General features: G+C 44.4%; 1 protein-coding gene across 1 annotated transcript; it reads right to left on the bottom strand.

Moving 5' to 3' along the window:
- Positions 1-7,232: 7,232 nt before the first annotated feature.
- On the bottom strand, positions 7,233-9,353 carry LOC128706895 (uncharacterized). Its single transcript, XM_053801838.1, has 5 exons — positions 9,249-9,353; positions 7,965-8,052; positions 7,782-7,867; positions 7,499-7,666; positions 7,233-7,416 (listed from the first exon to the last, which is right to left on the bottom strand). Exons 1-5 carry the CDS (start codon positions 9,351-9,353, stop codon positions 7,330-7,332), a joined length of 534 nt encoding a protein of 177 aa, XP_053657813.1. The 3' UTR covers positions 7,233-7,329.
- Positions 9,354-15,912: the final 6,559 nt, after the last annotated feature.

The raw sequence follows: 15,912 nt of genomic DNA, 5'->3' as shown, positions 1-15,912 counted from the left end.
TTTGAAAATTAAAAAAAACAACAACAAACTACAGGTAGATCTGCTGCAGAGAAGATCCTACTGCAAATAAGCACAAATCAAGACTACAGACCTTCGTGGTTGTAGCACCACCAAGAATATAAAAAAAAGTTCATATATTGTTTCATTTGTTTCGAATTTCGGTGTTTTCTCTGCCGCACTACAGTGTTCCAAATTTATTTTGGCATAATGTTAAAAAAAACCCTCATTCTTCATTATATGTATCTGTCATCTTAAGACATCTTCTTAATATGTATCTGTTTGCGTAGTCCCATACTACTACTAACCTAGTAAAAGTAAAAGTACTAATCGATACAAACTAAAGAATTAACGCTTAGTTTCTTGCTTTTTTATTATTGCTGTTGATTAAGTAAAATATTTGGAGTGTTTACGCACGCACGCAGCACGCATCACTAATAAAATATAACTTGTAGTTTAAAATAATTTGTTGCTTCATATGACAATATTTTTATAATTTTTTTTAATTTTTGCTAAAGAAAAAATATGTAATCGTATAATTATGTAACGCACTGTATTTAGACCCTTCATAATGAACTTTCAAACAAATCAAAGTAAGCTGTTTTTTATGTGGCTGTGTTGCTGGTGTGAAATTATGTTTGTTTGGACCCTTGTTTTTGGCGCACAAGAAACTTATTACTTAAGACTGACATAACTTACACTGCACATACCTACCAACACATGAGCCTCTTCACACGGGAAATGAGCTTTTTGTTTATTGTTATTTTACCGAAGCGCAAAACATTCTTCATCGGTCATCCCTCACAACAGGAGTGTGTAAGCAAAACGTGGTTATGTCAACATTAAGCGCTGGTCACGTGTTGGGCCATTTTTTCTGGATGATTTAGTGCTATACGCCTCAGGGCCTTCTGCGAATGATAGACATTTAAGCCCGACCGATGAAAGAGGAGAAAGTGTGGTGGAGAGGGGGATGGGCGGGTGGAAAGGGTACCGGGGGATTTGGGTGATATCACTTTAAGGAGGGTAGTATGCCGAGAAACACAGATTGATTTGTTGCCATTCGAACATCAGTTCCAGCTGGTCATCATCCTGATGTTGGGTGGGTAATCGAGTTTCTGGCGACGACGGGAAACCTATACAGTGCTTCAACGTCCCAGCCCAGGCTCCAGGACGGGTAATAAAGTTAACTGCAGTTTACCGAGGGATAAATTTATTTATTCGTGCCTTCTCAAGAAAACCTATCATACTCATCCACCCGCAAAGTCATCGGGGTTGAACTTTCCTTGGATGAAATTGCAAAAACTTCTGCGTGTCCTCCACCACGGAGCAGAAGCGCCGGTGTAAACGGTAAAGTTGTTTTACGTTGTGGTGAAAATTGAAATCCAATCTTAGAAATACGAAACCGGTTTCGAGGTCCCCGAGGTGCCGTTGGACGTGAACGGCTCTAACTCTCTAGTCTTGTGGTTTGTCGGTAATGCACATGCTGGCCCATGAACTTCCTGCTGCAGCTTTACCGAAGATTAGCTGTGTTGGCAAAGGCAATGCGTTGTTGATGCCGGTGAGCGAGAAGACGGAGAACCGGCCGTCATGTAAGTAGAGCGAAGCGACAAAAACTAAATGACCTTTCAACTCTTACCTTTCAACCCGAGAGTCGATCTTGAGCGCCAATCATACTGCTGAATGTTCCGGCCATACTGTGTTCAAGTAGCTTTTAGTCTCTACCATCCTACCATGCCATCGTAGCAATTTGATGCCCGACATCTCCCCGAGATGGGCAAATGTGATGACAAAGTTTGTTTTGCTTTAAAACAACACCCTCCACTGGACGCATCCGTGCGCCCCGGGTCTCGGGGACCCCGTTCGTTGCGGTAAGTTCTTTCATCCTGGATGAAAGAAGAAACTTCCAGCCAAGGAAGTGGATTTTACTGTATTTCATCCAACTGGGTTTGTTTCCTTTTGTGTGATGGAAAGAACGCGCACTCAGTGGCTTGTGGCGGCTTGTTAATGATGGGAGGCCACTCCCGGGCTTCACGAGACACTCGTCAAAGTGCTGCTGCGAGCTAACCTAGCGTTCTTGTTCATTTTTCTGCGGTGCCTTCGCATTTCTTGCGGTCGGAGATGTCGTGGTGTTGTGAAGTGGCCGGGCAATGTGTTTGTGTTGTTTCTTGGTGGTGTGGTTGGGTGTCGTTGCATGGCGGAACGTAATAGCCCCACGCACAGGTGTAAAAAGGCGTTGGCGTTTTTTTTTTGTCTTCCATGTGCAAAGTTCTTCAACTCGAGCGAGTAAGCAACAAGCCCCATGAAGGGCACTGGTCTATAGCAAATTCAACTTTAAAAAGCACCCATGCAACTTGAATGTGCGAGCGCCTATACGTCGCTGAAGTGTTTCAACATATTGTGAATGCATATATGCGTGGTGTTGCCTTCAAGCAGAAACGCGTAGAACATTTCCTTCTGCGCTGCTGATTAGCTAAAGCTTTTTAACGAATTTCGTTTGCTCGAGAAGATGCGGTTAAGCGCGGTCAGAAACGTGCAGCTCACATCGTTTCATTACGTGGTACCGGTGTCGCTTCCAAATTCGCACATGTCCATTAAAAGAGGCACAAGAAAAATGAATGCGGAAGAAAACCCTTGAAATGGCTTTCGGGTGTACGAAACTGCCTGCATTCATTTGTTATCGTTGAAAAATGGAAATGCGGCCGGTTGGCAGCTGCAGTCACATTTGCCTTCGACATCAAACCAAAAAACCGCCCGGTGTCGGATTCGATGCTGGTCGTTGGTGTGGACGGTAGGAAAGTTGATCTTTGTTTGGTTGGTTTCAACGGCAGTGGAGAAAAAAGGGTTTGCTGACTGCTTTCACTTTGTGCAATTTATTTATTTGCCTTTTTTTTTTGTTACACTTCTCAGTTTTGGTCCAGGAAGTTCTTCACGCTGGGAATGTGGCAGATGGGGTTTTGCGTATGGTGCTGATGAAATTATAATATAAATTGGCATCGCCTGTTGACAGTGTGCTGCGCCCGACCATCAACTGTATTTGGATCGAAAGAGTTGATAAAAAGTAAAAATAAAACAAAATGAAAATCTCCAGAGAAAAAAATAGTAAAATTTATTTTTGGTCATTTTGGTAATAGTTACCACCATGATTGGTATCAAATGGCATATTTGAATACTGTTGATATAATGCTCGCAGCCTTAAGCGTATGCAAACAATAAGCTATAGTAAAGAGAAAGTTAATAGGGAATAAAAGCATTATCTTATTCCGCAATATGCATCTTCCTTTCCTACAATATTCGATAAAATTTTCTAAGAAAATTTCATTGTCGGCTGTCAATTTATTATAAGAATTATATAGTTGAAAATTTACTAAACCGGTTAAACATAATACGTCTCTCAGTCATGGCTACTTACCGAAGAATTATTCGCTCGGGATTGCCTAGCTCTATCGCTATCACTCTATCATCGATGGGAACAGCGCCCTCTGTTGGCAATTTATACAAGCTAATCTTGTGCAGACGAATCGTTCACACTATCAACTCGAATCACTCGATTCGTGTAATATTTCCTGGCAAACGGTTTTGGGTAGTCTTTGCAAAGCATCAACCATGATTCGGGGTGCCAGGTTTGTATGCATTACAATCTGTACATTATGTTTGGAAAGCTAAAGGCTTCGCTTAATCTTGTTTGACGTGCAATAAAATGTGTGCATAACCACCTTGCATCCAGAACCTTCACAATCATGTTGGAGCTGTTGGAGACTCGAAATGGGGTTGAAATTATTTGCAAACCTTTGCCGCACCAGTTACTGTTGGGTATTATGGGCTATCGAAAGAAAAAGAAAGGAAAACGAGATTGCATAGCTTCGTCCAAGCTCTAGGGAGGCCTAATCCTTGCGTTGAACCCTTCAATGCAATTCTATCGCTCAATTGCAGACACGATTATTCTCGCCAGATTGTCCAAGACGGATAGGATGCTTTGTGTACTTTTCTTGCATCGTTCGGACCGAAAGCAGTAACTTCGGCTACACCGGTCAGCTATCAGTTCCCCAAACAGCGACTGGAAATTTGGGGCGGGGGATTTCTAAGAAACGCTGCAATCGAGCTTGCGAAGCATGGCACTACGTCAGATTGCACTGTCCGTTGCCGCCGTGCACATATTTAAATAACACCATGCCACCCAACACCACTAACCCTAGCCACGATTGAACCTTTCATGCTGTGGTTGGTGGTTCTTTGTTCAAAAATCCCCTGAACACAGAACATGAGCTCGTCCGCCCGTGTTCGTGGTCCAACGATGGTAGGGCAAATCGGACACAAGCTGGGCAAACAATCACCGTCCAAAAACCAATGTAGCTGCGTAATTCAATTCGGAAACTAGCCCACTCGGTTGCGGTCCAGTACATTCCACCGGGTCCAGCAGTGTTCAGCATGGGTCTCTCTCGGTACCGGCACTCTATACTTGTTTCCTTCCATCACCGCGCAGTACATAACAGTTGGAGAGCTATATTTTATCGTTTGCAACAGGCAACAGGCGCACAATGCACAGAAGCGCTCTGCTGCACATGGGCGCTGGGCATGGGCACCCTAAAATTCGGACAAGGACCAAATCCGGGCATTACTCGTCGTTTGTCGTTATTAGTATGCAGTAGCAGCGTTTGTTAAATTACGACCTCCTTATCGGCTTAGCTGCTGAGGCTGCCCGGCAAAAGCTGCCCGCCAACGTGCTAATGGGGATTTGTGTTGCGAACCGTCGTGTTCACACCGGTACATGTCGATGTTTTCAACGATGAATGGTTTCGTGAAAGGAGTACGGGCACTCTTATCGTTCTGACGTATGGGTCGGTAGCAAACTCTTATTAGCCGTGCAGCGCATCTGGCTAGCTACTAACATTCGCCTTAGAGGCGAAATAACTTGTCGGTTGAAAGTTTGCATAAAGTTTGTAATTGCATTCAGAAGGTAATGCATCAAATTTTGGAGAAATGTTTTTGGATCCATGATTGAGTTTCAATTTCGTTGCATGCAATACTGATGTTTTGTACTAATGCAAGAACGTAGAATATTCTGCCCAGTTGGCCTGAACCCCGAATTTCGATAGTGGTTACCATATTTTTGTGAACAACAGATTTAACGATCCGATGGAACATGTCTGTCAAATCATCGATTACAATCAGTCATGAGCTACCTCAGCTTCCTGAGTGGTGTTAAATCTCATTACCGGGTGAGTCAATTCGAATCTTCACTAAGATATGTTAGAGATCATAACGGATCTACTATGTGATCTATGATCTGTTATGTAGCTATATATGTTGTCCTTTGATTTGCCCACTTACCGAAACTAGAGTTGGTGCCGTTAAGTAACTTACTGGTAAATAAGTTAAAGAATCTTGATTGAGTTATTTAACTCATAAAATACAACTCATAATGAAGACTATAAACTCACTCAAAGTGATCAGTAAAATGTGTTAGCAAAGCATCGTGCACGTTGAGATGGAGTAGAAAAGGTTGTTAAAGGGCACTCAAGTTGACACATTGGCTCTAGTGAATTTAACGTAGTATAAGAAAGTATAAAAGTATAAAAGAAAGAGCGACGTTTCATATATTCTACAAATCTTCGAATCTCCTTCCCCAACAAATTATCCAATACATTCGCTGTTGCAGCACTAAAGAAGCACTATAGCCTTCTGAAGTGTTGAGCATCCCTGCTATACATCCCTTATACAATGATTGAATATTTACAATCGAATTCAGTAAAATAATTAGAATTGATTTAAGTGTAAAGTAACAAGAAAATACTAAACATACTATTGAAGTAAATAAACACACTATTCTCGTAAGTAGTTTTAATCCACTGTGTCTCTGGCCCATACCCTTGTACTATTCCCATTTGTGCGATCAACAAAGCGAAAGCAAAAGAATGTCACGTTACGTTGTCTTGCTATTGTGCTGATTGCAGCATATAACTTAGTGGTTCTTGGCGATAGAACTTTCTATTCTCCACACTGCTCGAAAGTTGCTCCATCGAAGGATGGTGGGAGATGTTGGAAAGTTGCAGCAACGTTTATGTTCGTGCGACACGTGAATGGTGCCGGTATGAGACACAATGTAAAGGATGTAAATTCTTAGAACCGTTACCGTATTTCAATTTATTAGAAAGTATGTAAAAGTTTAAAAATCGAATCAGCTGATTGCAGTGGTCGAGAATAATTCGGATGTTTACATACCGATATCCAGTTGTAAATAAAATGTATACCTTCCTCAATTATCATCATCGCTGCGCAGCAGCACATTTATTGTTTCGTGTTTTTGAAGGTGCCTTTGGTTCCTTCCTACCTTTTAGGACTTTATTCATTTGTTTTACTTCATTACTCATGGGAATGGTTTTGCACTGTTTCAACGCGTTTAAACATATTCGCTAACATGATAGTTGTATGGTACGGTTCCCTTTCCCTAGTAAATTATTTACATGCTTCGACAACGGTTCGCTCTCTACATTAACATCTGTGTGTGTGTGTGTGTGTGTGTGTGTGTGTTTTTTTTTAAAGTATTTTATGTTCAGCTCAACAGTTTCACAACATCTTACAGCTACAGCTTTATCCTGTTTAACAATTCCGCTTCCGTCGCCCGTACTCGAACCGTTTGTAGTTGTTTTTTTTTTGGCAGAAAACTAATCCGTTTTCCACCTCCTGCCCTTTTTTATAGCAAACTGTCCCTTTCCGTGGGTTATATTTGTATTTTCTTTTGCATGAAGAGCTTGTCGCTCCCCGTGGGTAAATAAACATCCGTTAACACTTGTCCACTCTCCTTTATTATCCTCCAAGGCGGCACGCCTTTGCAAAGCGGTCCTGCGGTACACGCGTAGTTGGTTAGAAAAATATGAATATCTGCGCATACACCTCGATAAAAAATATTATCATGAACAGCAGCACGGCACTGTCCGCCTGCCGCTGCAACTCTGCCGTGGCGTACCGCAGGAGCTTGCGATATTGTCAAACGGACGCAACCGAATTGCTGTCGTACGCAACGAGCAGTGAATCGTCCTCGTCGCTTCCACTCCCGGCACTCTTCGCATCCTCCGGTTCGTCTTCCTCATCGCCCGGCCAACGGTACAGCCCACGGCTAATGGGTTGATAGGTACCCTTCTGGCCACGGCCGCCCCCACGGCCGATCATATTGTCATCCGTGTCCGTCGTCGCATCGTCCCCGTTGTCGTCGTCGCAGACCGCTGCCCGGCCCGGCTCCAGCTCGGCGTCGGTACCATCGCACGGTATCCGCACGATCAGGTGGGTCTCTTCGCGGAAGGACGCTAGCGTCTTTTCCGTCTCGTTCGAGTTGTGTCATAGCTCGATCAGCTCCGGTCCCTTCCAGGTAACGCCCGCACGCAACAGATTATAGAACCGTGTTACCGCCCACATGGCCATTATCTGTGAACACAGGTGGAAAAAAAGGGATGTGCGTTCCGAACATACCGAGCTGCCAACGCCGCCCGTCTCGATGTCTACTTACGTTGATGACAGCTCTCGATATGAAGAATGCTACCTCCGCCTTGCAGAGCGAATCAAACTGCCGGTTCACGTGATCTCGCAGAACGTTCGAGTATACCATTGCGACCGCTTCCAGTGCCATGAAGGTGATAAATCCGATTATCCACGGTACGACCAGACCTATATTTTCCTGTTGTGCGGCGACGAACGGTGGACGGGAAGGATGAGGAGTCAGTGAGTCCGAAACCGCGAGCTCACGCTGGAATGGACGAATTCCCGCAACAAAAAAAAAGACATCTACTTACCCGATAGATTCCGAAAATAAGCACCACACTGAGCAGGATCATCGAACATTGCGTACCGATGATGGCGAAGTAGGCTATCTGTACACCTGGAGCGATACGAGACCGGTACGCACGGAAAGCTCGATTAGAGGAAACCGAATAATTGGATACCGATGGTGAAGTTAAGCGAGAATACGCACTTACCGTAGTACACATCCTCCAGGTCGCCGTACTTTTTGACGTTTACGCTGATGCGCCACGAGTATAGCAGCACAACCAGGATGGAAATATTCTGCCAGGATGGGTAAGCAGATCATAGAAAGATGTCGGAAAAGAGGGCGATAGCGAGAGAGAGAGAGAGAGAGAGAGAGAGAGAGAGAGAGAGAGAAAAGAAAAGATTACACTCAATGCCTACTAGTATCAAAGCGAAAAAATTCCCAATAACATTGTTATGTATCACACGGGTGTATGGGGAGAAATCGCTCCACACATGCATATCCACACACGCACACATCCACCCACATGTCTGGCATAGCTATCCGATGCAATTTACCTAATCTTTCGCATAATGGCCACCGTTAAGGGGCTTTAATTCGCACTCAATCATGCTCCAGTCAGCAGGCCGGAAAATAAATTGGTATCTCCAGAGTCAACAGAGTGTTTCACCACCTGTGTACGGGTGGCCCTTCCGGTTCTGCGAAACCGTGGCGCTATTCGGTGAATTCGCTTCGTGCAGTGAAAGGAGTAAACGAGAGTTAACCGGAAATGGGTAGTCCATCTTCTTGGGGATTTATATGGCAGCTCGGAATATTTGGTGCTTGGAATTCGTCGGTATGGTTTTAGGGTACATTTAGAAGCAATTATAATGGATCTAATTTAATGAGGTTCTTCACAGGTGCACTTCTTCAATTTGAAGATGTTACAGAGATACTTTCATGTTACGCTTTTAGTAATTCCGCACTAGACATCAAACGAATTGGCGCCTAGTCTTCCGTAAGGACAAAAGTTTAATGGTGTGTCTTTGGAGTTACCGATCGACTTGTGCGCAAGTTGAAGGTGGACATCATGACAGGCAGCAGCAATTAGCCACTTTCAATAGATGTCACATAAAGCTTCAAGAAGTTCCAATATATCGCGCGAAATTGCTAAAGCCCCATTAGGAAGGACAAGTTACTGGAAGCCGGTAACGAGCTGTTAGCAAGCACGTGGTGCTCACTTAATATCTCGTTATTCGTTGCACTTCCGCAACGTGGGCCACACAGTATGGCTGACATCTTTCCCTCCCAGCAGGCGTAGCTTCTTGTTTCATTTCTACTTTCTTCCACCATTTCGCCCAAGGGCCGTCGATGTTTAATTAGCTGGAAAACAGGCACGGCGACGGACAGTAGGGCCGCGAGGGCAAAAGGAAAAGCATTTCCCGACACAAAACGAAACGAAAAAAAAAAAAATAATGTCGAAATAAAATAGAGAAACAATTCCCACACTTACCAGGGTGTAGATGGCGCTCGTTAGTGCCAAATGTTTGGCGTGCAGCATCCGGCAGCAACCATTAGCGCGCAGCGGACCGTACGGATACAGGATGGCAGACTTCATGGTTGGCTGTTTCTCGTGTTAGTTTCTTCACGCCCGGAAAAGCTATGCTCCGGGTTTCCGGCAGTGCGCACGGTAGATAACTATTCCTTCGCGCGGTAGCTTATGCTTTTAATGTGCTCCTTTACGCCGCAACGCTTTGCACCCACCTTTCCTACTGGCCACTAATTTAGTGACTCTTTATCTGTTTGCTTTGCTGTTTGCCGGTACGAGACAGCGCTTTGGGATTTGAGGTGCAGTGTTGGGGTGTGGTGCTCTAAAATTTCCGTTGGCAACTGGAATATAGTGGAAGCCCACCCGGCACAACACTCTACACGTGCCGGGGCCACCGCCGGTGCAGGAATTGTTGTAGTACGACCGCAAAACAGATGCTATCGAGGTGGGTTACATTGTAGCGGTTGGCCAAGTCCCGTCCGATAGGTTCGGTGTTTTGCAGTCGCTGGGCAGGAATCATTTCACTTAATTATGTTTGCCTCGTCCGCAACACTTTCGCGGCGCGTGCAAATGAAAGCATCCAATACACGGTATACGGTGTAGCAATAAAATCTGTTTTCAATTTATTGCGGTAGCTGCCGGAGTTATTTTTTTATTCTCCAAGGTTGGAAACGATGCACAAGATGCACACTCTTGGGACACCGTATCGTCCAGATCTCTGGTCCACTGGTTGGCTAGCGAGCAGGTCAGATAAATACTAACACTATTCTTAGTATTTCCAGTACGTCCGCTAGTTGTTCACAACATTGTACAAAGTGCACTACTTTCTCAGTACACTGTCAGCACAGTTTACGTGAAACTTGGAACGCTGCTACGCACGAGGGAAAAACCAAAGCAAACAAATACGAAGTACATTAGTAACACGGTGTAAAAATGTGTTGTTGTCTGTGTCTTGGAATAAGAGCTGTGGAAAAAGGGTACGATAAACGTTTGAAAAGCGGCAAAATATTGCAAATACGCGCGTTCCGTGGCTTTGGTTTGGTGCATATTTGCCACCAGCTAGCCCATGGACTGGACAGTCCCGCTTTGCCACCCGGCAACATCCCCGAGTGTTCCGTTGAGCCGTGAAAGTTATGCAAGAGTTATTTCCTTTCCGCACGGTGGAGTGTAACAATTTGCCGCCCGCCTGGACGGGACGGTTGTGCTTGGTGAATGTTTCGTTTGATAGTTTGAATTTTTATGTCACATCTTGGTTGCATGAAGTTTACCAGCAGTAGGCGACGATCTGCGACTTGAAAGCTCGAACGAGGGAGGTGAAGTTCGAAGGAGTAAGCGAGCGAGATAGATGGGGAGGATTAAGCTTTTTACATTGCAAGTTGGTCCTGCAACGAATACTCCCTAGCCATTGTGTTCAGTGGGGGGCTGACATTTCCGCTCGTGCTTTATTTGCAGTGCGGTATGGGTGGCTTAAGTTCGAAACGCTCGGAGGTATTTTCATTTATCATTCCTTTCGCACTGCTCAAACGGACCGAGGGACCGTGAGCGCACGCTGTACGGGTTCACGGAACGGGCTCTGTGGGTTTGCAGTTACGTTGCGGCGGACGTTTTCGATGTACTGAAGTTGAAAGGTGCTGGCCGAGCGTTTGACACTTTACACTTCAGCGTTTCCGGAGCCGACCGACCGAAACCCGACCAGTCGTCGCAACACAGCGGACGGAAATAGTTATTTGTGGCTGTGCTGTTGTCACCAAAAGGGGTTATTTTTCTCTATGAAAGAAAAGGCTTTCTGCGTGCTGCGGTGGTCGTTTTCCATGGAACAGACCATTGTATGGAGGTTCGAGCTTTTCAAATGATGACCAGTTACTGAACCATGCTATAGGCGTCCCACATCCTCGCTCGCTTGAAATGTGGTTGTGAATGGAAAGGTAACAGAAATAAAACGCTTCACACAAACCCTGGGAAAGAGAAGAAAGTGAGGGATAGAAAAAAGCTGCATTACTGATGATGAACAACATTTGTAGGGCCTTTGAACTAAAAAGAGAAAAGCAAAAGACGAAAAAAAAGCATCACCGATCTGGGAAATGGAAACAGATTCGTACGGACGACTTGTAACAGAGAAACTACTTTGCGCTCGCTACACGCATCCAAAGTGGTTGAGAAAATGGGTGGGAAAAAATACATTCACAGGGATAAAATTATAATAATTGATTGAATTCGTCCTTCTCGGTAAGTTCTCAGTTAAATGGTGGTTTGGTGCGAGGATCGTTCGGTTGTACGGCGTATCGCACTGAAGCCATTTGACGGACCGACGGTGGGAAAATCAATACGGAAAGTTGCTCCATTTGCCACGAGATTGATGTTGCAACCAACAAAGGCAGGATGCAAAGGAGCGGAAACAACTTGTAGATGGTGGCGGCAAACGGCTCCACCTCCACGCTAAATGGGGAAAGTTGCCGGGAAATGTTTCCTCCGCCGGGTGGAATTGCTTTACCGTCAGGAGGTTATAAGGTTGATTGAGTTGGAAGTTTTGCCTAGTAGTGCCTGGTTTTGTTTGTTTGTTTCCCGCCTCTCGGCTGCGTGTGTGACAGATATGACGTATTTCTCTATGCAAGAAAATAAATAGAAAGCAAAGACCCGGTTGGAAAAGGAAAACTTTTGATCGATAAAGTAGCGACGTACGGACGGTTTGTCCCTATTTATCGTGCACTTCAAAGTAGTATTTTTGGGGGAACGTGGGGTGACATATGAGTACCGTGTGCTTTATGCTATTTTATGTCATGTATGAATTTATGGCTTAACCTATATGTCACTTTTAATGGGTAAACGTATTAGTTGAGTATGAAAGTACGAGTATTGCTCGTATATATGTCGCACAAATAACTGTCACTGACAGTCGACCTTCAGTCTATTACTCCAAATGTTGTGGATCGAATCGCTTATGTATTAAAACCGTATGTAGGAAGAACGATGAATATTCGGTTAACTGACCTTGAATGTAATAAAAACAATAAATGTTATTATGTGCAGTAAACTGCAAATTCTTCACTATTATTCAATGGATGATTTGGATAGCCAGCTTTCAAGATTTGATCATAGAGGGCGCTACACACTTCTATCCAGTGAATTTATTTGATAGAGCCAAAGATTCTCTATCGATAGCTACATCGGAGTAAGTCGGTCTCTGGTAGTTAAAGCAAGTGCTTTGCATATGTTTTAGTATCTTTAGCGTTATTTGTATTTCGTTTGAAAAGACACCGCTATTGCAGGTGGTTCGAATTCTCCATTAGAATTTATATAGCAGTATTTTGAACTTTTTGGTTATTTACAAAATGTTGAACGCAAATACTATGAAATATTGTAATGTACTTCACAAAGACATAGAAATTCAATCGAACTCATTGTTTTTAATACATTTCCTAGTAATAAACTAATTTGCAAAACATTCTTTTGAGAAAAACCATTGTAACATTGTTATGAAGAAAGGAGTTATTCTTGGAGCTGTATTTTCGTTATACATCGTAAAATTAGTTTATATTGTTTACCAAATATTCCTGCGTTTTGGGGATGTTTTAACAAAACATGAAATGTTTATTTTGTTTTTGAACTTTTGTTATGAACTATTTATCCTTAAGCACATTTTATTTGGTCAATATTATATTTTTTTATATTACACCATGTTAATGCATTTTAATACTCTTTCTCTTTCTTGGCGTAACGACCTTTCTTGGTCATGCCTGTCATTTCTGGTTTACTAGACTTAATTTTACCACGTAGCCGGATAGTTAGTCCTTGCTACGGGGGATTGGTCCGGATGGAATTATTAACCGGTCCTGTCGTGTCCTGCCATTAAACGATGGAAATTGATTATTTTTTCTTCATTTGTTAAAATATTTCATCAGATCAAAATGAAAACTTATTAATTCATCCTTGGGTAAAGAAGTTTCATTTTAATTCCATAGAAAGAAAAATTGACAAAAGCAATACGATCGGCACCTGGGCATACGTTTCAAAACGCCGCTTTACATCGCGTATAATAATGTATAAAACGAAACAGTACTAAATGACATATTTGGCGCTCGAGATTGAAATTACATCTGCTGGACACAGTCTACTGTAAATGCTGTACGCAACAACCTGAATAAATAGAATAAGTTAGTCTTTGCCAAAAAGATGCAAGATAAAAACAAAATTAATTTAATTTTTTCCAAAACAAAAGTTTAAACCGACACCATTTGCGTGCAACCGGCAGAAACCTTAATGGCGAGGGAAACCGAAAAGCAGAAGAGATGAACTGATAATATTAAATTGGTTTTGGCTGGAAACAAAAAGACAGCAAACGCAGTGAAATGTACCCGAGGCACACCATGAATCCATCAATCTGTTAAGAAAACTGTTGTTGAAATGAGTGTTTCCCTTACAGCAAAGTGGGCATCTCGCGCACCGGCTGTTTTATACAAACGATCGATGCCGTCCGAAAATAAAAGACCCCAGACCCGGGTTTGTTAGCACTTGGTGATAAATTTTAATTTAACCAAATAGCTCACTACCACCCAGCAAAACCACCCCGGTTGGATTGAATATTCATTACCATCGGTTACGGCGCTAGACGATTACAATGGCAAACCGCTACCAACCGGTACCGCACATTGCCTTGGAAAAGCGTTTCCCTTCCCCATCCACCCCATCCCCCCCCCCCCCCCCCCCTCCTTTCGGAAGGGTGGAAATTCGAAAGGAAGCAGCAGCTGCGTGTGTATGTGCGAGCGCGCGTGAACGCGACGCGGATCATATTTCCACGCCTTTAAAGCCACAACCGCCACAACTACAGCGCCATGCCAGCTTTTGCCTGCCAGCGGCAAAATGGCGCGCCGTCTGGTGACTGAGGAATTCATAACTTCGCTCCTAACCCGCACCTGCAAACCAGCCGCCAAAAAACCGTTGACCTCCGGCCTTCATGTTAGGCGGCATATGCCGCGGTCTGGGAAAATGTTGCGTGGCAGCATAAACCACAGCTCGCAAACCGAGCAAACCCATTGGCTTAATCACTTGGCAACCGCGGAATGAACTTTCGCACCGGATCTGTATGCAAGTGGGGAAGTACCCGTGCCTCACGCTATATTTCGATGGCCACAGGAAGAAAAAAAAATAGTACCAACACTCCGCCGGAAAAGCAGTATTGCGGAATTCGGGGCGTGGAAAACAGAGCACCAAACACAGATTGTTTTTCGTTAGGATTTGATTTTTTTTTCTATCCTCAAGAACTCATTTTTTCATCCGTAAATTTGGTGAAGCAATTCAAAAGGGTCGGATTGTATGGAGAACCCACCCCGCCATGGACAGCGAGGGGTGGGGAGGCGCAGGAACAGTGTTTTTGTTGTGTTGTGCTTCCCAAGCTTTCCCTAAGTACTGGATCGTCTTGGTGGTGGGTGGGAGCAGCAGAGGGGGCGTGTTGAGAGGAACCGTTTTTGTTTGTTATTTGTGCGCCCCAGAGATGTGCGTCTTGGCACCGTAATGGTTGTGAGCAGGATATATTGTAGCAGGCATATTTGAATACTGCCGCAGTGGCTGTAGATCAAGCGGAATGGGGGGGGAGTCCTCGGGGACGGTGGAAGGCAATACGAAAGCGATTGAATATTGCATGAGAGTGTCTTACTCATGGCTTCAGGCCGGTGTGCAAGGAAGGAAGGCAGCGTACACAAATTCAATGTCGATCGCGGGTCATAAATACCACCGGAAGCACTGCTAAAGCAACACGAGAGATGCCCGGCGTGTTGGTGATAAGGATCGTGTCGTTATTCGTTCCATTCTTTCTTGCAGCCCGGTTCTCATTGAACGCCTTTCGGGTTTCCGAACCGAACCATGAGTTTGCACGAGACCGGCTAGGCCCGTGGAGGATGGTTTTCTCTGTCCTCGCTCGGAAATAAAGATCCAAGCGCTGGTGTTTATACGCGCCCTGCCTTCTTACACCATCACATCGCACCACCTTCACCCAGCAGGTGATGAAAATAATGCCGTCCCATTGCGTGTGCCGTGCTTGGTGCCGTGTACGGTGAGTGACTTTTCCTTCCGAAACACGTCCACGAAGGTGGAGCCCTGTTTTAAAGCTTTCGCGCCCGACCGGGCTGTACCATGTTGTGAAAGCTGCACACTCACATACACGCAGCGCTATTTTGTTGAATCGGAGACTAAGCCGGAGCCACTCCAGTTCGCGGTACGAATATAGAAGCACGGTACCAGCCGCAAACGCAGGCCGGGCCGGCTGGTTTGTTGGGGATAATCTTAAAGCAGCACGCCTGTTGGCATAAACGTGATACGCATTTAAGATGTGTGACGGTGGTGTGTTGTGTGGATGCTTGTTTTTTCTTTCCTTTTTTCATCTTGTCCTGTACAACATTTTTCAATGAATGCAACCGGAAATGCAACGCCGCGAGCGAGGAGTTTTCCCATGTGGTGCAACCGGTTTACCACACCGGGGGAGGGTCTCATTATAAATTTGATGATTTCAATAATGCATGAGCTAGGGGAAGCAGGGTTTATAATTGAATTGGAAAGATAGAGAGAGGCAGGAAGCGGAAAAGCACTAAATTGGTATCTAAAGTACGTGCCAGGGGGTAAGAAAATATGTTGCAGG

This window comes from Anopheles marshallii, chromosome 2, assembly GCF_943734725.1.
Source record: "Anopheles marshallii chromosome 2, idAnoMarsDA_429_01, whole genome shotgun sequence".
NCBI classification, from domain to species: domain Eukaryota; kingdom Metazoa; phylum Arthropoda; class Insecta; order Diptera; family Culicidae; genus Anopheles; species Anopheles marshallii.
This window is presented reverse-complemented; position numbering and strand designations above follow the sequence as displayed.

Bases quoted from the DNA above. Each gene is read 5' to 3' on its own strand.
- LOC128706895 (XM_053801838.1), bottom strand. From the start codon at position 9,353: ATGAAGTCTGCCATCCTGTATCCGTACGGTCCGCTGCGCGCTAATGGT. The intron at 7,667-7,781 runs GTAAGTAGATGT...GCCGCACAACAG, and splicing joins TTATTTTCGGAATCTATCGG to GAAAATATAGGTCTGGTCGT. The intron at 7,417-7,498 runs GTAAGTAGACAT...CTGTGTTCACAG, and splicing joins TATCGAGAGCTGTCATCAAC to ATAATGGCCATGTGGGCGGT.